Source organism: Hemiscyllium ocellatum, chromosome 3, assembly GCF_020745735.1.
Source record: "Hemiscyllium ocellatum isolate sHemOce1 chromosome 3, sHemOce1.pat.X.cur, whole genome shotgun sequence".
NCBI classification, from domain to species: Eukaryota; Metazoa; Chordata; class Chondrichthyes; order Orectolobiformes; family Hemiscylliidae; genus Hemiscyllium; species Hemiscyllium ocellatum.
Window position 1 is genome coordinate 106,504,264 of NC_083403.1, and position 17,798 is coordinate 106,522,061.

At 39.3% G+C, this 17,798-nt stretch overlaps 1 protein-coding gene across 2 annotated transcripts in view; it reads left to right on the plus strand.

Moving 5' to 3' along the window:
• The first annotated feature begins 5,837 nt into the window (after positions 1 to 5,837).
• Positions 5,838 to 17,798, plus strand: part of tsnax (translin-associated factor X) — a 69,653-nt gene continuing 57,692 nt past the window's right edge. Inside the window, exons 1-2 of one of the 2 annotated variants that reach the window (XM_060821518.1) lie at positions 5,838 to 5,955; positions 15,419 to 15,523. In XM_060821518.1, coding sequence (XP_060677501.1) covers positions 5,943 to 5,955; positions 15,419 to 15,523 — 118 coding nt within the window. In that variant the 5' untranslated portion in view covers positions 5,838 to 5,942. Of the gene's footprint in view, positions 5,956 to 15,399; positions 15,524 to 17,798 lie in introns of those variants that run through there. The other variant, XM_060821517.1, reaches the window with a different exon arrangement.

Here is a 17,798-nt window from a genome sequence, read left to right on the forward strand (position 1 = left end):
GCTGAACTATGTCTTGATGCTTATTGGAAAGTTATGGCAAAGAGATATTTTGCCAAATTACTTTGACAGTCTTCTCAGTGAACCACCTGACAGGATCCATACGCTTCTTTTCCCACAGAATCTTGAAGATACTATGTGTTGACCACTACCTGATGGACTTGCGGTCAAAGGTATTTTCCTTTGCAAATGTTTCCACAAGGAACAGATAATATGGAGCGTTCTGCAGCATTGGGGTCAGACTCAACCTTCATACCATCAGGGACAGGTAGAACCTCAGTAGGTAGTAATATTTGTGTTTGCACATAGAGGGTCAATGCACAGCATGATGCAGCCACAAAGGTGGCCATCAGAATGAGGGGGTAGTTGGGTACATTCTTCTCTTATCCAAAGCTTTGTACATCATGTTCCATGAACACAGTCCATCTTTGACCTCTAGATGTAATGGAAGATGGCTTGGATGACTGCAGTGGTGAAGGCTTGGGGAATAGGCCAAACCTGTGCCATATACAGCAACACTAAACATATCTGATGACCGCATTGCAAATTCACAGAGAGGGAGCAGTACTCCCATCTGGTCAATTTCTGCTTTACCTTGGTGGTGTGTTCCTTCCAAGTTTTAGTGTAAGGGCCAATCCCTCTGAACTGTAGCTCCTGCATCTTCAGGTAATCTGGTCTGACAGTGAAGGTGATAAAAGATCATTTTGTCCAGTTCCCAAAGAATTTGGCCTTGCTCTTACCTCAACTTACTTTGTCATTCAGAGATGTTACAGCTAATCTCTGGAGCAGCTAAGTCTTGATCCCAGGCCTCCTGGTCCAGAGGTACAGACATTATCACTGCACCAATCACTTACTTTCCTTCAGATTTTTCTGGATTCTTTTCACTGTTGGTCTTACAGTTTTGCCACAGCAAGCATGTTATAATATAATCTAATACCCAGCACAGGCAGCATATTGTACTCTGATGTCTGATTCACAATCACTGGTTGCTTCTGGTTGGATACAGTGCTGCCACCTATCCTACTTCCTATTCTGAGTAACTATTCATATTCATATTCATTGGAGGATGGACCATAAATAAACTCAGCAGAAGGGGCCCTAAAATGAAAAGATTAATTTTAGGTGACAAACTATATCAATTACAGGTTACATTAACTCCTAGGCACATTAACTATAACTACATGAGATAGAGAAGTAAGTCTTCAGGAAACCATGCCAGTCTTCAGCTGATGCAGCACTCTGAGGCTGTGTGACATTGTCAGACTGGGCAGAGCTCAGTATTGCTCAACATTAACTCTTTCAGAACTACTAGTTATATTGACTGTTCCTTCCATAAGGATCCGTGAGAACCACTGTAGGTTTTTTTCAACTAACTGCAAAATAGTGCAAACCTTCCACATGCTTTATCCCTCAAAATTCAAACTGAAATTGAGTCCCATCTGCATTCCATGTGGTGAAAGATAAAGTGAGTATTTTCTCTGCTTGAAGATTAGGCACATTCAGTATATGAAGTTGCAATCAACACCACAGCAAAACAGCAACTGTACCTTTTCCAAACTGAATTGCTTGAGTCTGTCAGCAAACACACCTGAATATATTAACAAAAGGAACCTTGACAACAAAATAGCATACTTTGGGATGTTCTGAAACAAAAGTGTAAATTTACAATGCCACATTTGTTTCTGTAACCCATATGAATAATTTATATTATGAAAGGAGTTCTATGATCCTTTCCCCAGATTTTCTGGTTGTATTACAAACTTAGAGATAGATCATTCATTGTTCAAGTTGTTCATTGTTGACACCGATCTTTTAAAATAAGCATAGGATACCTTTTAAATATAATTAACCTATGGTTGTTTTAGATGAATTTATTACCAGTTTCTCCATTACGTGTTTACTTATCTTAAAATTAACACCTTTAACCTGCAACCTAAAAGAATATTCTTGGAACCAAAAGTTATATTCTGAGTTATGAGTAAAATCTTCACCAGACAAGGGCAATATGACAGAGTCGTTACCCACAGTTCTCATCAGGGCATTGCTTTGATAGTTGTTACAGTGCCCCAAGATATGAATAATGCAAAGATGTGATGTACAAGAACAACAGTGACTGCAGTGATTGTTGTAGTATAGTTGACAGAGACTGATTGTTACAAAAACTCCATTATATCATGCAACTACTAACATGGTAAAAGGCAGATTAGATGGGTCTTAGATAACTTTTCATCTAATCATTCCCAGAAAAAAAATTTTAAGAAGTGAGGAAACAACATGAGACCAATCTAAACACTCCCTATCTGTTCGATCAGGGGATTTCAAAGTTATAACCTTCAAATAGTTTAATTGCGATGCAGTATGTTGTACTGAAAACAAAATCAATAAGAAATCAACCCTATAATTTTTGTTTTATGTCCTTTCAAAAAAAGTGTATCAAGTTGAATGGGTGTAGAAAAAGTGTACCCATGCAAGATTGAGAAAATGCAACCTGCAGCCCCTTGACTCCTTTCCTATGCCACCCACTACTACTTTCAATCCAGTTGCAAAGAGAAGAAAAATATAGAAATAAGAATAACAGAGAGAGAAGAACAGAAGTATTCAAAAGTGATGAATAGAAGGGAATATACAAAGGCAGAAGAATAAGAGAAAGAAAAACAAGAGCTTGAAGATATTTTAGAGAAACTGTATTCTTAACTTAGCATAGGATAATATGGACAGAAACAGGCAATTAATCTCTACCTACAGTATCTATGCCAGAGTTTATGCTCCACTCAAACCTCCTTGCATCTTCCTTTATCTAAACCTAACCATCCCATCTCTGTCCTTTGAATGTTTATCTATTCACTTCTTAAATGCACCTGTACTGTTTGCCTCAAACCCTTTTTATAAGAGCAAGGTCAGTATTCCTACCACTAGTTTAAGGAGTATTGTGCAGGAAATGCTAGGAAAATTAGACAGTGATGGTTGGTACCTATTGTGTTACGCCACTCATCTCTTTTGCTCTCCGGAGGTCTTTAAACTTCTTTGGCACCACCTCAAAGTTTGAGAAATCACACTTTTACTGCTTAACACCTCAGTTCCTTCCATCTATGCCTGTTTGGCTTTGAGAGGCTGACCTCTTCTATCCTCAGCAAATTTCAACTTACTTTATCCACTGAAGGATCTCCGCATAAGAATTGAAGACCCAAAGGACAGCTTTCCCAGTTATCCTTTTCATTCCTGAGGTGTTGAAGCTACAGGACTCCAAATGCAGTTCAGTAAATTTAACTGTGATGGAGAGCTTTAACAAGAAATCCTTCTTTTGATGGTATCTGTGTGTAACCTTACCAACCCTCATCAATTAGTCAGACATCTGGCAGTGGGAATGCAAGTGATCCACTGCAAAGGTCATTGACAGACCAACATGTCCTGGCTCAATGTTAGTTGCCCAATACATGAGTTTGTTGTAGGTTTCACCCTTATTTTAAAATTATTTTGCTTAACAGAATGTAACATGTAGAGGACCTTGAAATCACATGCAAAATATATGTCATTCTGAAAAATATATGAAATAGATTAGATTAACTAGATATATATTAAAAACTCCTGTTTACAAAAGCATACTTTCAGTTGTCACATTTTTTGTCAGACTATTGTATCTGAATTTTTCAATTACAAATTCCAATATATGCAGTCACAATGAAAGCAGCCAATGCAAACTTGTCGTATTGAATTACACCTGACTAAATATCTTGTTTGCAGCTTTACATTCCAAAACATGTTTGGCAAAGAAATTCTAATGGTCTAGCAAACTCCACATGTTGAATCTTAAGTCTTTTTGGCTAAGTGTGAGTTGCATCAGGTTTTTAGGTAGGTTTTCACCATGAGTGTTCCCTTAACTATCTACCTCATCCTGTTGTCTGATTCTAGCCCCATCTTACTTCACGCCCAGAAGAACTAGCCACTGCTGGGATATCTCGGAATTGGACAGTATCCTATTGCAGGGATTATGCACCTGAACAGGCACTGACAGTTTGAAGCTGCACTGCATGGTTCCTGATATTTGCCTTGAGCAAGGGAAATTTGTCACCCCATTCTATATCCAGCAGGGATATAGAGGTCCTACTGAATGGGTGGTGCACAGGCAGGATGCCAGCAGGTCAAGTCAGTCTGGTCTGACGTCAGTGCAGCCTCAGCCACTGGAGGAATGCACAGCAATGTCAAAAGACAGTCGATGATCGTCTCCACCCTGCCTATGTAAATGGCATCATCTTCTCTCTGACACCTCACACTCACTCTTTCTCTGCTACTGAATCCACCTCCCAGCAAACGCATAGTCTATCACATTCACTGTTACCTGCAACAGATGTTCTCATTCACTCTCACCCATCCCAACTCCAAACAACATTCAGTCTATGTGCCCTTTACACTACCATTTCACTTGCTCAGCACATCTCTCCACCTGCACCAGAAGTTACAGCTGAGCCACCAACTTTCATCTCTTTAGTACCTGCATCTCTCGTTCCAGGAGAAAAACTGCACGATAGAGCAGAAAGAATCAAGACGGGAGGCTGTCTGATACTCAACTCCTCACCCGTTTTGTGGACAACATCCTAATTCTGTTCATCCCAAGCAGCTGACTGTCTCCAAACCCTTAGATTGTTATCAACTTTTCCTAGATTCACTGTGCCAGAATCTCCTGACCGAAGGCTATGTCCCTTGGCATGCCTGAGGACTACTGACAACCATGACAAGGTTCCTAGCTTTGTACCTGTGCCAAACCTCACAATAGTATAGCAATCTAGAAGGAATAGAATGTTATTTAGGGTTCAATGAAGTAGGGTGGAAGACGGCTTGTGTAGCCAGTTAGGTTCTGTAACTTATAAGTCAGGCCGTTTTCTTTGTCGTATATCCATGGCTTTCATCAGAGATTAAATACAATTTGCTAAATTCACGTGAAAAGACTTAGAACTTGTTAGGGTCATTACATTAGGTTAGTGCATTGAGTACAGATGTTGCGAGGTCATATTGCAGCTGTACAGGACATTGGTTTGGCCATTTTTGGAATACTATGTGCAAGTCTGGTCTCTCTACTGTAAAAATGATGTTCTGAAACTTTAAAGGCTTCAAAGAAGATTTACAAGGATGTTGCCAGGATTGGAGGGTTTGAGCTATAGGGAGAGGCTGAATAGGCTGGGGCGCTTTTCCCTGGAACATTGGAGGGGTGACCTTATAGATGCTTCTAAAGTCATTAGGGACATGGATTGGGTGAATAGACACGGTATTTTCCTTGGGGTGGGGGAGTCCAAAACTAGAGGGCATAGATTTAAGGTGAGAGGGGAAAGATTTAAAAGGGACCTAAGGGGCAACTTTTTTATGCAGAGTGTGTTGCATATATGCAATGAGTTGCCAGAGGAAGTGGAGGTTGGTACAATTACATTTAAAAGGCATCTGGATAGGTATATGAATAGGAAGGGTTTAGAGGGATATGGGCCAAGCGCTGGCAAATTGGACTAGATTAATTTAGGATATTTGGTCAGCATGGACGAGTTGGACCAAAGGGTTTGTTTCCAGGCTGTCCACCTCCATTGGCACTGTGACACTACATTTCCCAGCGCGCAGTGCTGCTGCAGTATTGCTGCTGTTCTCTCAGTCTCCTGATCTGAATGCTGGTGACTAGTGGTGAAGTGAAACAATCCAGTTAAGATTTGCTTCCATGCTTCCACTTATTTTATTGTTCCCGATTTCACATCGAAATCCTGCACATTAAAATTATCCTGAGTGCACTGTGGAATTGAAGGTGGTTCAGGATAGTGAATAGATACCTACAGGCTGAGCTTTGTGCTGCAGGGACCCGAGACGGTTTGAGGTTCCCGGCGCGGATTGTGTGTGTGTTTGTGTGGGGGGAGGCCAGGCCGGAGTGAAGTTGGATCAGCAAAGCATCTTGATTCCTTGGGGCAGCCGAGATGAATAAAGAAGGTAGTTTCATTTCGAGGTCGGGCACTGTTACGCGCAGATATTTTAATAACCATTGTCGTTTATACAGCAACGTTAGTTTAATCATAGATCATATGGTAAAACATACAAGGTGCTTCCACAGAAAAAGAAATAACGGAGGGACCTGTCAGAATATAAGGATTGTGTTGGACAAGAAGAAACAGCGATAGAAAGACAGCGGTTTAGGGAGTTATGGAATCAGTGTTAAGGACCAAGGCAGTAGAAGGCACGGTTCTAAAGTCGAGATGATTAAACTAAGAGATGCTCGAATTATAAAAGAATGCAGAGATTTCAAAGTCATGATTCGGAGGGGCCGGTGTTGGACTGGAGTAGACAAAGTTAAAAGTCACACAACGCCAAGTTGTAGTCCAACAGTTTTGTTTGCAATCACTAGCTTTCAAAGTGCTGCTTCTTCAGGTGATTTTAAAGGGTTGTAATGCTGGAGGAGATTATATGTCGAGAGAGGTGATAAGATTTGAAAACAAGGATGAAATTTTTAAAATGAAAGTGTTGTTTGGCTGGGACAAAGAATCTAAACATGAAGGATTAATGGCAGTATAGAAATTGGGACTCTGGCAACAGAGGTTTATGACTTCAAGTTTATAGAAGGTAGATTACGGGAAGCTGTCTTGAAACAAAATAAGGATCAGTAGTGATGGTCGGTTAATTCCTGGGAAAGATTCAATCACGGAATGACTGATGAGAGAAAAATCACAAGGAGACTGAACAAAAACTGCTTCTTTGATCAGAACTTGCTTCTCTTCAATGCTTGCTGTCTACTAGCACCAGCAAACCCTCTGTGCTGCGCTTTTCTGGAGTCTCTCTTCATTTAGAGAAGTCCTCTTTGATTCTTCCTACCAAAGTGTATTCTATCAAATACCAGCTTCAAGTTTTTGTTCACTCACACAACCTATCAACAACCCATTGCAGATTCCTATGTCTCCATCACAACATGTTCTTTCACCTGTGTTTATGTTGTCAGATACATTATGTTCTGCCCCCTCCTCCCAAGTCATTAATATGTCTCCTTGTTTGAGTAAATAATTTGGGGCCTAGGATCCTTATGGCACTCTACTATCTTTATTTTTCCAACCTGTAAAAGCCCCAATAATCCTTACTCTGCTTTCTGTTTGTTAACCAATCCTTAATCCATACTACTTAATTCTAAATATTGTTGGAGCTTTTATCTTGTACAGTAGCCTTATTGAATTAAATGCCTTTTGGAAATATCAATTAATATGGGAGCCAGAAAAGAAAGTTGGATGCTGAGTTGTTTGTTGGTTATAAGATCAAGGAAATAGGTGGTGGGTCTTATGGAAGGAGTGAGAGAAAATGTTATCAGAGAAACTGGCATCAGAAAAAGATGCAAGCTAAGAACTGGACTTTGAAGGAAGTTTGGCCTGGGGTCTATAGGATTGACGGGATATGACAGAGATATCTGAAAACTTAATGATTAAGATGTCCAAGAAAGAAGTCAGGTAAGGATGGAGAATGATATCAAAGTGTGGTCAGAGATGGTCTTATCTGTTACATGAGATGGAAAGGTCAAGGAAGTGTCTGTGAATAAGACTGAACATATTAATTAATAATTGGAGTGGACCGTTTGGTCCATGGCTCACATACTTCAACTTCACACCTTTGCCTGCTGTCCATATCCTTTCATTCACTATCAAAAATCTGCATCTGTCTTGAATATTTCCAAGGATAAATATCACAACTTTCTGGGATAGACAATTCCAAACACTCAATCCTCAGAGTGAAGAACCTTTGCTCCTCTCACTCTCTCAAGTAATTTAACTGCTTACTCTGAAGCTATGTGGCTCCATTCTTGACTTCCCAGTTAGATGAAGAGACCAAGACTGTTCAGAACTTTGACCATATCAGTGAGGTACCCCCTCATTCTTCTGCATTCCAGAGAGTGCAGGCCTAATTCACTCAGCTCCTCAATGTAGAACAACCCTCTCAGGAACAAATCTAATGAACCTTCATTATACCATATTGAAGGGATGTATTTTTTTTCAGACATGATAACTAAAATTTCTCCCTGGTGTATTCTTCCAAAAGGCCTGTACAATTGTAACAAAACATTTTTGTTCTTGTACTCCCAGATCTTTGCATTAAAGGCCAACATGCCATTTACCTTCTGAATTGCTTGCAGTATCTGCATGCTAAGTTTCTCAATGTCATTTCATGCCTTTGAAAAACATTCTTTACAGCCTCTTCATAGCAGCTTCACAGCTTATAGTTAGCCTGTCAATGTCATTTAATGCTGAAAAAGTGTTGCTGGAAAAGCGCAGCAGGTCAGGCAGTATCCAAGGAGCAGGAGAATCGACGTTTTGGGCATGAGCCCTTCTTCAGGAATGATTCCTGAAGAAGGGCCCATGCCCGAAACGTCGATTCTCCTGCTCCTTGGATGCTGCCTGACCTGCGCTTTTCCAGCAACACTTTTTCAGCTCTGATCTCCAGCATCTGCAGTCCTCACTTTCTCCAATGTCATTTAATGCCTTTGAAAAATATTCTCCTTTTCTTAGTGATTTTTGAGAAGATTTGTAGCTCAGGTTGATGATAAGTCTGTAAGTTAGCTCACTTAGCTTGAAGGTTTGTTTTCAGCTGTTTCGTCACCATACTAGGTGACATCATCAGCGCTTCACCAGAGATTTTCCCTGATGATGTTACCTAGTGATCCTTGTAATGTCCCATTAGCTACAGTCTGCCAACTTGAAAATGCCCTGTTGATTCCTATTGACTGGTCAACAAACGAGAAGAAATCTTCCAGCTATGCAACAGATTCCAGTTCCACCTGTCTCAGAAATGTCATGTCCAAACAGGTTGATTAAAAATACATATTTGTTTCTAACCCAATTAAGTCTCTATGTTTTTGTGGCAACATCTGGAAAGCCTTTTGGAAATCCAAGTACATTACATCAACTGGTTCCTTTTTTCTTATTTACTAACTACGTCGGCAATTCTGTAATAACTTATCAAAATTTATTTCCCTTTTATAAAACCACATTCATTTTAGCTGATTGTTCTCAGAAAATCATAGTTAACATCCGTAGTAATTGGTATGATACTAGTGATTTCCTAATGACTATGATCTACTGAGTAGCTCGTAATCTTTCATTTTCTCTTCCTCCTTTCTTGAACAACAGTAATACAATTCAAGAATCTGAGAAGTTTTGGAAAATCTTTCTCACCACCTCCTTTATCTCTGCTGCTACTTCTTTTGGAACACTTGAATGTAGACCATTAGGGTCCGAGATTTTTTTGGCTTTCAGTCCAATGAAAATTTTCCAATTATTTTTCTCCAATTGTTGATGTTAACTAGCTTAGGAGCCACACACTTAGTTCCTCCACAGTTACCCCTGTTTTCTTTCTGGAATGTAGGTCGTGGCTTCACTTCTGAAGGTAGACACTATATTTGTTCAAATTCTCTGCCATTTCCTCATTCCTCATGTTAATTTTTCCTTTCACTGTCTGTAAAGGACTAACATTTACTTTAGCTACTTTCTGAAGATTGCACGTTCACCCTGTGTCTGGGTGGGTTTCCACCAGGTGCTCTGGTTTCCTCCCTTCAGTTCTTTTCAACATTACAAGCACACCATAAGACTATAAGACTCTTCTTTTAATCCATTATTATCCTTAACTTTCCTAGTAAACCACAAATGGATCTTTCTTGTTGAGTTTTTGTATTTTTAATGGACGGTATTTTAATTGAACATTTGTTTCCCACTCTTTATTTAACATTATACTTTTTACACAATTGTATGTCATCAACCTTAGCCAACTCTGCTCCCACATCTATGTTAAAAAAAAGCTTTGTTTACTTTTAAGATTTTTGTTTCGATTTGGAGTACAGAAGTTTACGAAATTTATGGAATTTAATATTGTCATCATTGAGTTTTGAGAAGATTTGTAGCTCAGGTTGAGGTTCTGGATGTAAGTTTTACATCCAGAGTATTATCATTTTTCCCAGATTACTAATTAAACCTAACTCATTGCAAAGTACCAGATCATTGATAGCTTTATCCTTAACTGGTTCCACGAAATATTGTTGCAGTAAACTATCATAGAGCCACACAGCATGGAAACAGACCCTTCAGTCCAACTCATTCATGTTGACCATGCTTCCCACACTAAACTCGTCCCATTTGCCTTTGTGAAATTGGGTCACAGATTAGCCACAGGGCTAATGAGAGAACAGGATTGAAGGGAGTAAAAAGTCTGCTCCCTTGCTGTGGTCCTGTGTATTGTTTGGTGGTGCTGCAGACTGTTCAAGACCCTGAGCTAACATGTCTCAAAAAGTAGTTAAATGATGAAAACTTTTTCAGATTCACACTTGTTGCAAATACAGATTGTTCTGAAGTCAAGATTCTTGGTGCATCCAATGAGACTAAAATGTTTTACAAAGCTGAATTGTAATCTCCCTTTGGGCCCTTTCTTACAATGGCAAATAACATTCAAGTACAGCTGAAAAGTACTGTGTCTTGTGCCCTTGCATGGTCAGTTCAGGGAGCCCTAGATGGTCAGCGCCAAGACATGTAACTTACTGCCAGTCCTTCATGACTGAAGATGGGTACGATCTTGACCTTGGTGTCTGCCATTCAGCAACTTTAGTTTGTTGGAATGAAAGTGAATGAAAAGTTATGTTTAAAATGAATACACTTGAATGGAAGATATTCAACTGAAGGAGCTGCAGAATAACCAGTACAGAACAATATAGTGGTCACAAAACTCGTTGGGGCAATTATGACCAATTACAAGACAGATGCAGAGGAAAAGGATATAACTCATGTTTCAGGGCTACTGTGGCACATGGGCAGCATTCCTACCTCTGGGCAAGGAGGTCCAGGTTCCAGTTTCACCTGCCCTGGATATGTGTCATAACACATCCAAGGCAGGTTAATTAAGAATAATTGGAACTTCCAGTCTTGAAATTGCAAGTTAATCAAATAACAAGATACAAACTTATTTTCCATGTCTCATCCACATTGTTGAAACCACAGCAAGTGGATAAAATAGTCAAATTCATACAGCATCTCTCATGTAGCACTAAATATCGTGATAGCATTCTACAAATTCATCTTTCAAATTACCTTTGCCGGTTTGATTTCCCCTGTCTACATGAATATATAAGTTTCCTGAAAAATAACAAAATAAACAATGTAATAATTGATTTGTTTTGTTGATTTAAGCATCATGGCATTTATTGCATATTCCTAATTAGAAGATGATGATTTGCTACTTTCTTGAACTGTGAAAATGAAGGCGTGATGATCTGGTTTCAAGTCAGAATGGTGAATGACTTGGAGGGGTACCATTAGGTGATAATGTTCTCATGCTTCTGCTTCCCTAGGTGGTTGCAATTCCGTGTTTGGAAGGTGCAGTTAAGGAGTAACTCTTTGTCTTTGTTCTCTGTGGCTGTTGCTGTCTGGCCAGCATTTATTGCCTGTCTCGAATTGTCCTTGAGAATGTGGCGGTAAGCCACCTTCTTGAATCGCTGCAATCCATGTGCTGTAGGTTGACCTGCAATGCCCTTAGGAAAGGAATTCCAGGATTTTGGCCCAGCGACAGTGAAGGAATGGCACAATATTTCCAAGTTAGGATGGTGAATGGCTTGGAGGAGAACTTGCAGATGATAGCGTTCCCATATATCTGCTGCCTTTGTCCTTTTTGGTGGAAGTGATCATGGGTTTGGAAGATGCTAATTAAGGATCTTTGATGAATTTCTGCAGTGTGTCTTGTAGATAGTACACACTGCTGCTACTAAGTTTCGGTGGTGGAGGGAGTGGATTTGATGCCAGTCAAGTGGGCTGCTTTGTCCTGGATGGTGTCAAGCTACTTGAGTGTCGGAGCTGCACTCATCCAAGCAAGTAGGGAGTATTTCATCACATTCCAGACTAATGCCTTGAAGATGGTGGGCAGGCTCTGGGGTGTCAGGAGGTAAGTTACGCACTGCAGTATTCCTAACCTCTGACATGCTGTTGTAGCCAATGTATTTATATGGCGAGTAATCTGGTAAACAATAACCACAAGGATGTTGACAGAGGGGTGGTGAATGTCAAGGGATGGTGGTTAGAATCTCTTATTGATGATGGTCATTACTTGGCATTTGTGTGTCATGAATGTTACATTCCACTTGTCAGTCCCATTGTCCTGATCTTATTACATTTGAACATGCTTCAATATTTGAGAATTTACAAATGGTGCTGCAATTTGTGCAACCATCAGCAAACACCCCCACTTCTGACCTAATGATAGAGGGAAAGTCATTGATGAAGCAGCTGAAGACAGTTGGGCTTAGGCACTACCCTTAGGATCTCCTGCACAGATGGTCTGGAGGTGAGATGAATGGCCTCGAATAAGTAAAACCATTTTCCTACATGTCAGATATGACTTCAGCCAGTGGAAACTTTGCCCCTCGATCTCCATTAATTCTACTGCTCCTTGATTCCACACTAAACCAAATGAGGCCTTGATATCAAGGGCTGTCACTCTCATCTCACCTCTGGAATTCAGCTCTTTCATCCATTTTTGAGCCAAGGCTGTAATGAGATCAGGTGCTGAGTGGCCCTGGTGAACCTAAACTGGGCGTCACTGAGTAGGTTATTGCCAAGCAGGTGCTGCTTGATGGTACTGTTGATGATACTTTCTATCACTTTACTGATGATCGAGAGTAGACTGATAGTGCGGTAATTGGTTGGGTTGGATTTGTCCTGCTTTTTGTACACAGGACATGCAAGGGCAATTTTCCACACTGTCGGGTAGATGTTATTCTTGTAGCTGTACTGAAACAGCTTGACTAACAGTGCAGCAAGGCCTGGAGCAAAAGTCTTCATTACTATTTTTGGAATGTTGTTAGTATCCATGCCTCCAGCCATTTCTTGATATCACGTGGAATGAATTGAATTGTCTGAAGGCTGGTATCTTATGTTGGGGTTTGTTGGAGGAGGCGGAGATGGATCATTCGCTGCGCAATTCTGGCTGAAGATTTTGGCCTTATCTTTTGCACTGATGTTCTGGGTGCTTCCATCATTGGGGTTGGGGATATTTGTGTAGCTGCCTCTTCTAGTGAGTTGTTTAATTGTCCACAATCATTCAAGACTAGATGTGGCTGGACTGCAGAGCTTAGATCTGAGCCTTTGGTTATGGGAATGCTTAACTCTGTCTATTGATCGATGCTTATGCTGTTTCGCATGCAAGCATTCCTGTTTGGTAGCTTAATCAGATTGACAGTGAATATTTAGGAATGCCTGATGCTGTTCCTAGCATACCTTCTTGCAATCTCCATTGAACCAGGGTTGATCTCTGAGTTGAAGGTAATAGTTGAGTTAGGGATATGTCTGAGATTGTGTTGGAGTACAATTCTGCTGTTGATAGCCTAAAGCACCTCTTGGACGCCCAATCTTGATTTGCTAGATCTGTTCAAAATCTGTCTCATTTAGCATAGTGATAGTGCCACATAACACGGAGGGTATTCTCAATGTTAAGACTTCATCTTAACAGGACTGTAAGGGACATTACCATGATTGTAATGCTAAAGGGTTAGTAAACCCAGATGCTCATGGGAACTGGTAGAATTTACCTTCAGTTAATTAATAAATCTGGATGAAATTCTTGGATCAGATTATTATAAAATTCCATCTGACTCACTAAAGTCATGGAGATATACAGCATGGAAACAGATCCCTCAGTCCAACTTGTCCATGCCGACCAGATATCCTAACTTAATCTAGTCCCATTTGTCAGCACTTAGCCCATATCACTCTAAACCCTTCCTATTCATATACCTGTCCAGATGTCTTTTAAATGTTGTAATGTACCAACCACCGCCACTTCTTCTGGCGTCTCATTCCATACACGGACCACCTTCTGCATGAAGACGTTGCTCCTTAGGTCCCTTTTTAAATTTTTCCCTTCTCACCCTAAACCTATGCCCTCTAGTTCTGGACTTTCCCACCCTAGGGAAAAGACCTTCTCTATTCACCCAATCCATGCCCCTTATAATTTTATAAACCTCTATAAGGTTTCTTCCCCCCCCCCCAATAAAAATGACTGCCCTTACCTGGTCTGATTTACACATAGCAACAGATTATGGTTGATTTAACTGGTCTCTGAAACGGCCAGGAAACCAGTAATTATGAAAAACCACAATAGATTGCCTTTGTTGCAAGTTCCAATCATTTCTTAATATGAATACTGTGTCCAACTATATGTGTAAACTATTCCCAAACTTTATTCTGTCCCTTGTTATTGCTAATCTCCATCTATCCTGATCCTACTCCCAGATCATGAGTCAGGATCCTTTTTCAGTAATATTCTGTGTCATCCTTTTCCATCAGTCTGCCTTTTCGTAATGATGTATATACAGTGATATTTATTTCTCATCCTTAGTGGTCATAAAGCCTTATTTCTGTAGTGGTGATTAGATCAAAACTGTTAATTTGTATTTGCGCTCCTAATTCATCCAACCTTTTACAAGTACTTTATGATTTCAGATAAAAAGCCTTCAATTTCATTTCTAATACAATTCTTTGCTGTATATTATTCACATGCACTATCCCTATCCCTTTCAATTCCCTTGCACCATTCCTTGACACGTGTGTTTTGTTTAGATTTAAGGGGAATAGTGGTTGGGAGAGCAAGTGAAAGCATGAATTAAGGTAGAGATTGACTTCACGGAGGAGGAGAAGTCATTTGGTGCAGTCTTTGAGACAAGAAAGTAGTGAAAATCTCTCTGAGAAACTTTTTATGACATTTTCCTGTCATACATCAATATGCCATTATTACAGATAGAGGTTGAGAGAGGATGACGAAAGCAGGATAAATATTGTAATAAATGGAGTTTCCAACAGTCCATGTTTGAAGGGAGGCTAGCTGACCTTCATTCTTAGATGGAGATTGTGGTGGAGCCTAGAATAATAAACCATATAAATAGATCCTTTGCTGTGTTGCTCAAGTCTTGAATGGTGGTGGACAATCGAACTACTCACCAAAAGAGACAGCTCCATGAATATCCCCAACCTCAAAGGCACAGTAAAAGTATTTTTATTCCATCAATGTTTGTTATCTATTCCTGCACCAATTAAGAGTGTACTAATACTATTCTTATACAAGTAGAGTATGATAAAACTATTAATACACCACCAGTCTAAACACATTACAGTTATCAAGGGGATTGCAAAGCTATTCTTGTAATAGTTGGGCATTCTATATTAAGTTTTATTATTATAAATGATAATGCAAATTAAAATAATTGAGTTGCAACTAGCCATTAGGTTAATCAATACTTTCGCATTATTATCTGATGTCTAAGTTGACATAAAATGCAGAGCTTGCTTTCCTGCATGATTAGAACACATCAATTCTTGATTTGTTTAGTGTTTATGATGTGTTGAACTAGACCATTTTGTGTTCTGAAAGGCGATGGTTTCTTTGAGTTCAGGTGGATTCCGAAAACGAAAACATGATAACATGCAGCCTCGTAACCGAAAGGAGGAAAGGGAAAGCAAAGTAAATCCAGCCTCTCCAGTGTTATTATCCTTTAAATGTAAGTAATTTACTTGTTTATCAATGTTATTGTTATCTTCATCCCATTTTTAGGTCATTGTGCCAGTCGAAGGCATCCTAAAGCTATTCTGAGTATAGCTGTATTGAAGTGACTAACATAATGAGAACATACCCAGGAATAGATTAGAAATAGCAAAAGGAAGCCAAAATAAAAATCACATTGAAAATTGACTTAGATATGAATTCAGAGATGGAGTGACAAGAAGTATGAAACATGAACTAATTCAATAGTTGAAGAATGAAATGTAAACAAAAATATTACAAATTTATCATAAATCTAACACTTCACTGTTTGCTCTTGCAGTTCTGTTGCTGTCTTGAAGATTTCAACCTTTTTTCAGATGTTTGTGCAGGCCCAACCATTCTGTTGCATTGCACCAAATTGGAAGTCTTGATAGTGTCAGAAAACTCTACAATCATAATTGAGCCCAATTGTCTCCTTACCAAATGTCCTAATTTGTACAAAAATTCCTTGATGTCTTGCAGGAGTAGAAATATTAATTTGTGTAATGATTGCGACTAGCTAAATTAAAATTCTGCTTTTATTTTTTGAGTAGAGGAGTAGGGCCTATTTCATTGAATGTATTTGTAACTTGTGTTAATGTGAAATTAAAGCAAAATATGTCTCTCAAAATTTGACATGAAGTGGAGGTGATCTATATTATGTTGCATTCTTCTGGTTCCTGATAAACCTGAACCAGTGCAGTCACTTTATGGTGTCATAATCTAACACTAACCAGATCTTATGGATACTCCAAAGGAGAAAGTAACACATGATGAGAATGCCAGTGGATTGATTTAGTTTGTGATAATTGAGTTTTTTTTCTGTTGTGGGGCGAGGGCAACCTGCTTCAACTGTGTCGTTAGAGATTTTTATCACCGGTGTTAAAACAAACATTTACAGAGGATTAGGAGAAAGTGAGGACAGCAGATGCTGGAGTGTGGTGCTGGGAAAGCACAGCTGGTCAGGCAGCAAGCGAGGAGCAGGAGAATCAACATTTTGGGCATCAGCCCTTCATCTAATTAATAATCTCACAGAATATAAGTAATCCTAGCCGTTTCTGGAAGAGAGTTAAATCTGTTGCTGTGTGATTGGAATAACTTATTTGGAATATTTCATGGTTAAATATTAGCTTTGGTAGATAACACTCATCTCCAAATCTGAATGTTGGGATTCAAATCCCATTCCAAGTGATAACCGAGAAAAATCTAGGATAATATACCAATGCAGTACTGCTGGTGTGCTGTAATGTCAGAGGTACAATATTTCAGAGTAAACTTTTAACTGAGACCCCATCTATCTCCTTAGTTGTATGTGAAAGATGCTGTGCAATTTTTTTTTAAGAAGAGCAGGCTCAGTAACCCATAGTGAACTGGCCAATATTTTTCTGTCACTCAGAATCACAAAAATACATTTTCTGGTTATTATCATATGTTTCCCGGAACTTGCTGTATGCAAATTGGCCAATGTGTTTTCAACAACAATAATTGTATTGAACTTCAAAAGAATTGTATTTGCTCAAATGGAATGAAGGACCGCGATAGAAATACAAAACATCTTTTATATTCTTTCCTACAAGTCTTTGCCTTTGGTTTAACTGTTGAAGGCTGTATTATTTTTGGAATGTCAAAATATCTGTTTTAAGTAACTGCTGGGTCAATTCCTAGCACCATGGTTGTGAAACTCATGATTAATTTGCTTGAGAACATGCTTTGATTATTTTCAAAATAGTGAATTCTCTGTAATGTTACTGAAAATGAGTCAGAGGATCAGCATTTTATCGTGTGGGTGTGCTGACAGCAACTTCCCTCCTACTCAAGCCGGGCTAAAGATACTCCACTTAAATAAGTACTGTCTTCCTGCTATGTGCACGGCCTTTCTTTCCTCACTAGAGCCAATATCTTTTGTATTTGACACTCATTTTTTTCTTTCCTTCCATTTTTCTGTCCCTCTTTCTTTTTTCTCAATTTTTTGCCTAATTTCTTCAGCTCCTCCATTGTAACTTTTTCTCTCTACTTCCTTCTTTCTGTTCTTTCTTGCTGGTTGTTGCATTTCTTACATAACTTCAAGGTATTTCATTGTTTACAAAGTACTTTGTATCATCCAGATGTCATGAAAGGAGCTGTATATTCTTTTTTGTTTTTGTTACATCTTTATCCATTTGCCCATATGTGTTTGTCCTCCTTTCTTTATATTGAACTGATGACATCCTTGTCTCTGATTCTGAAGTCTATGTGTTGAAATGCCACAGGAC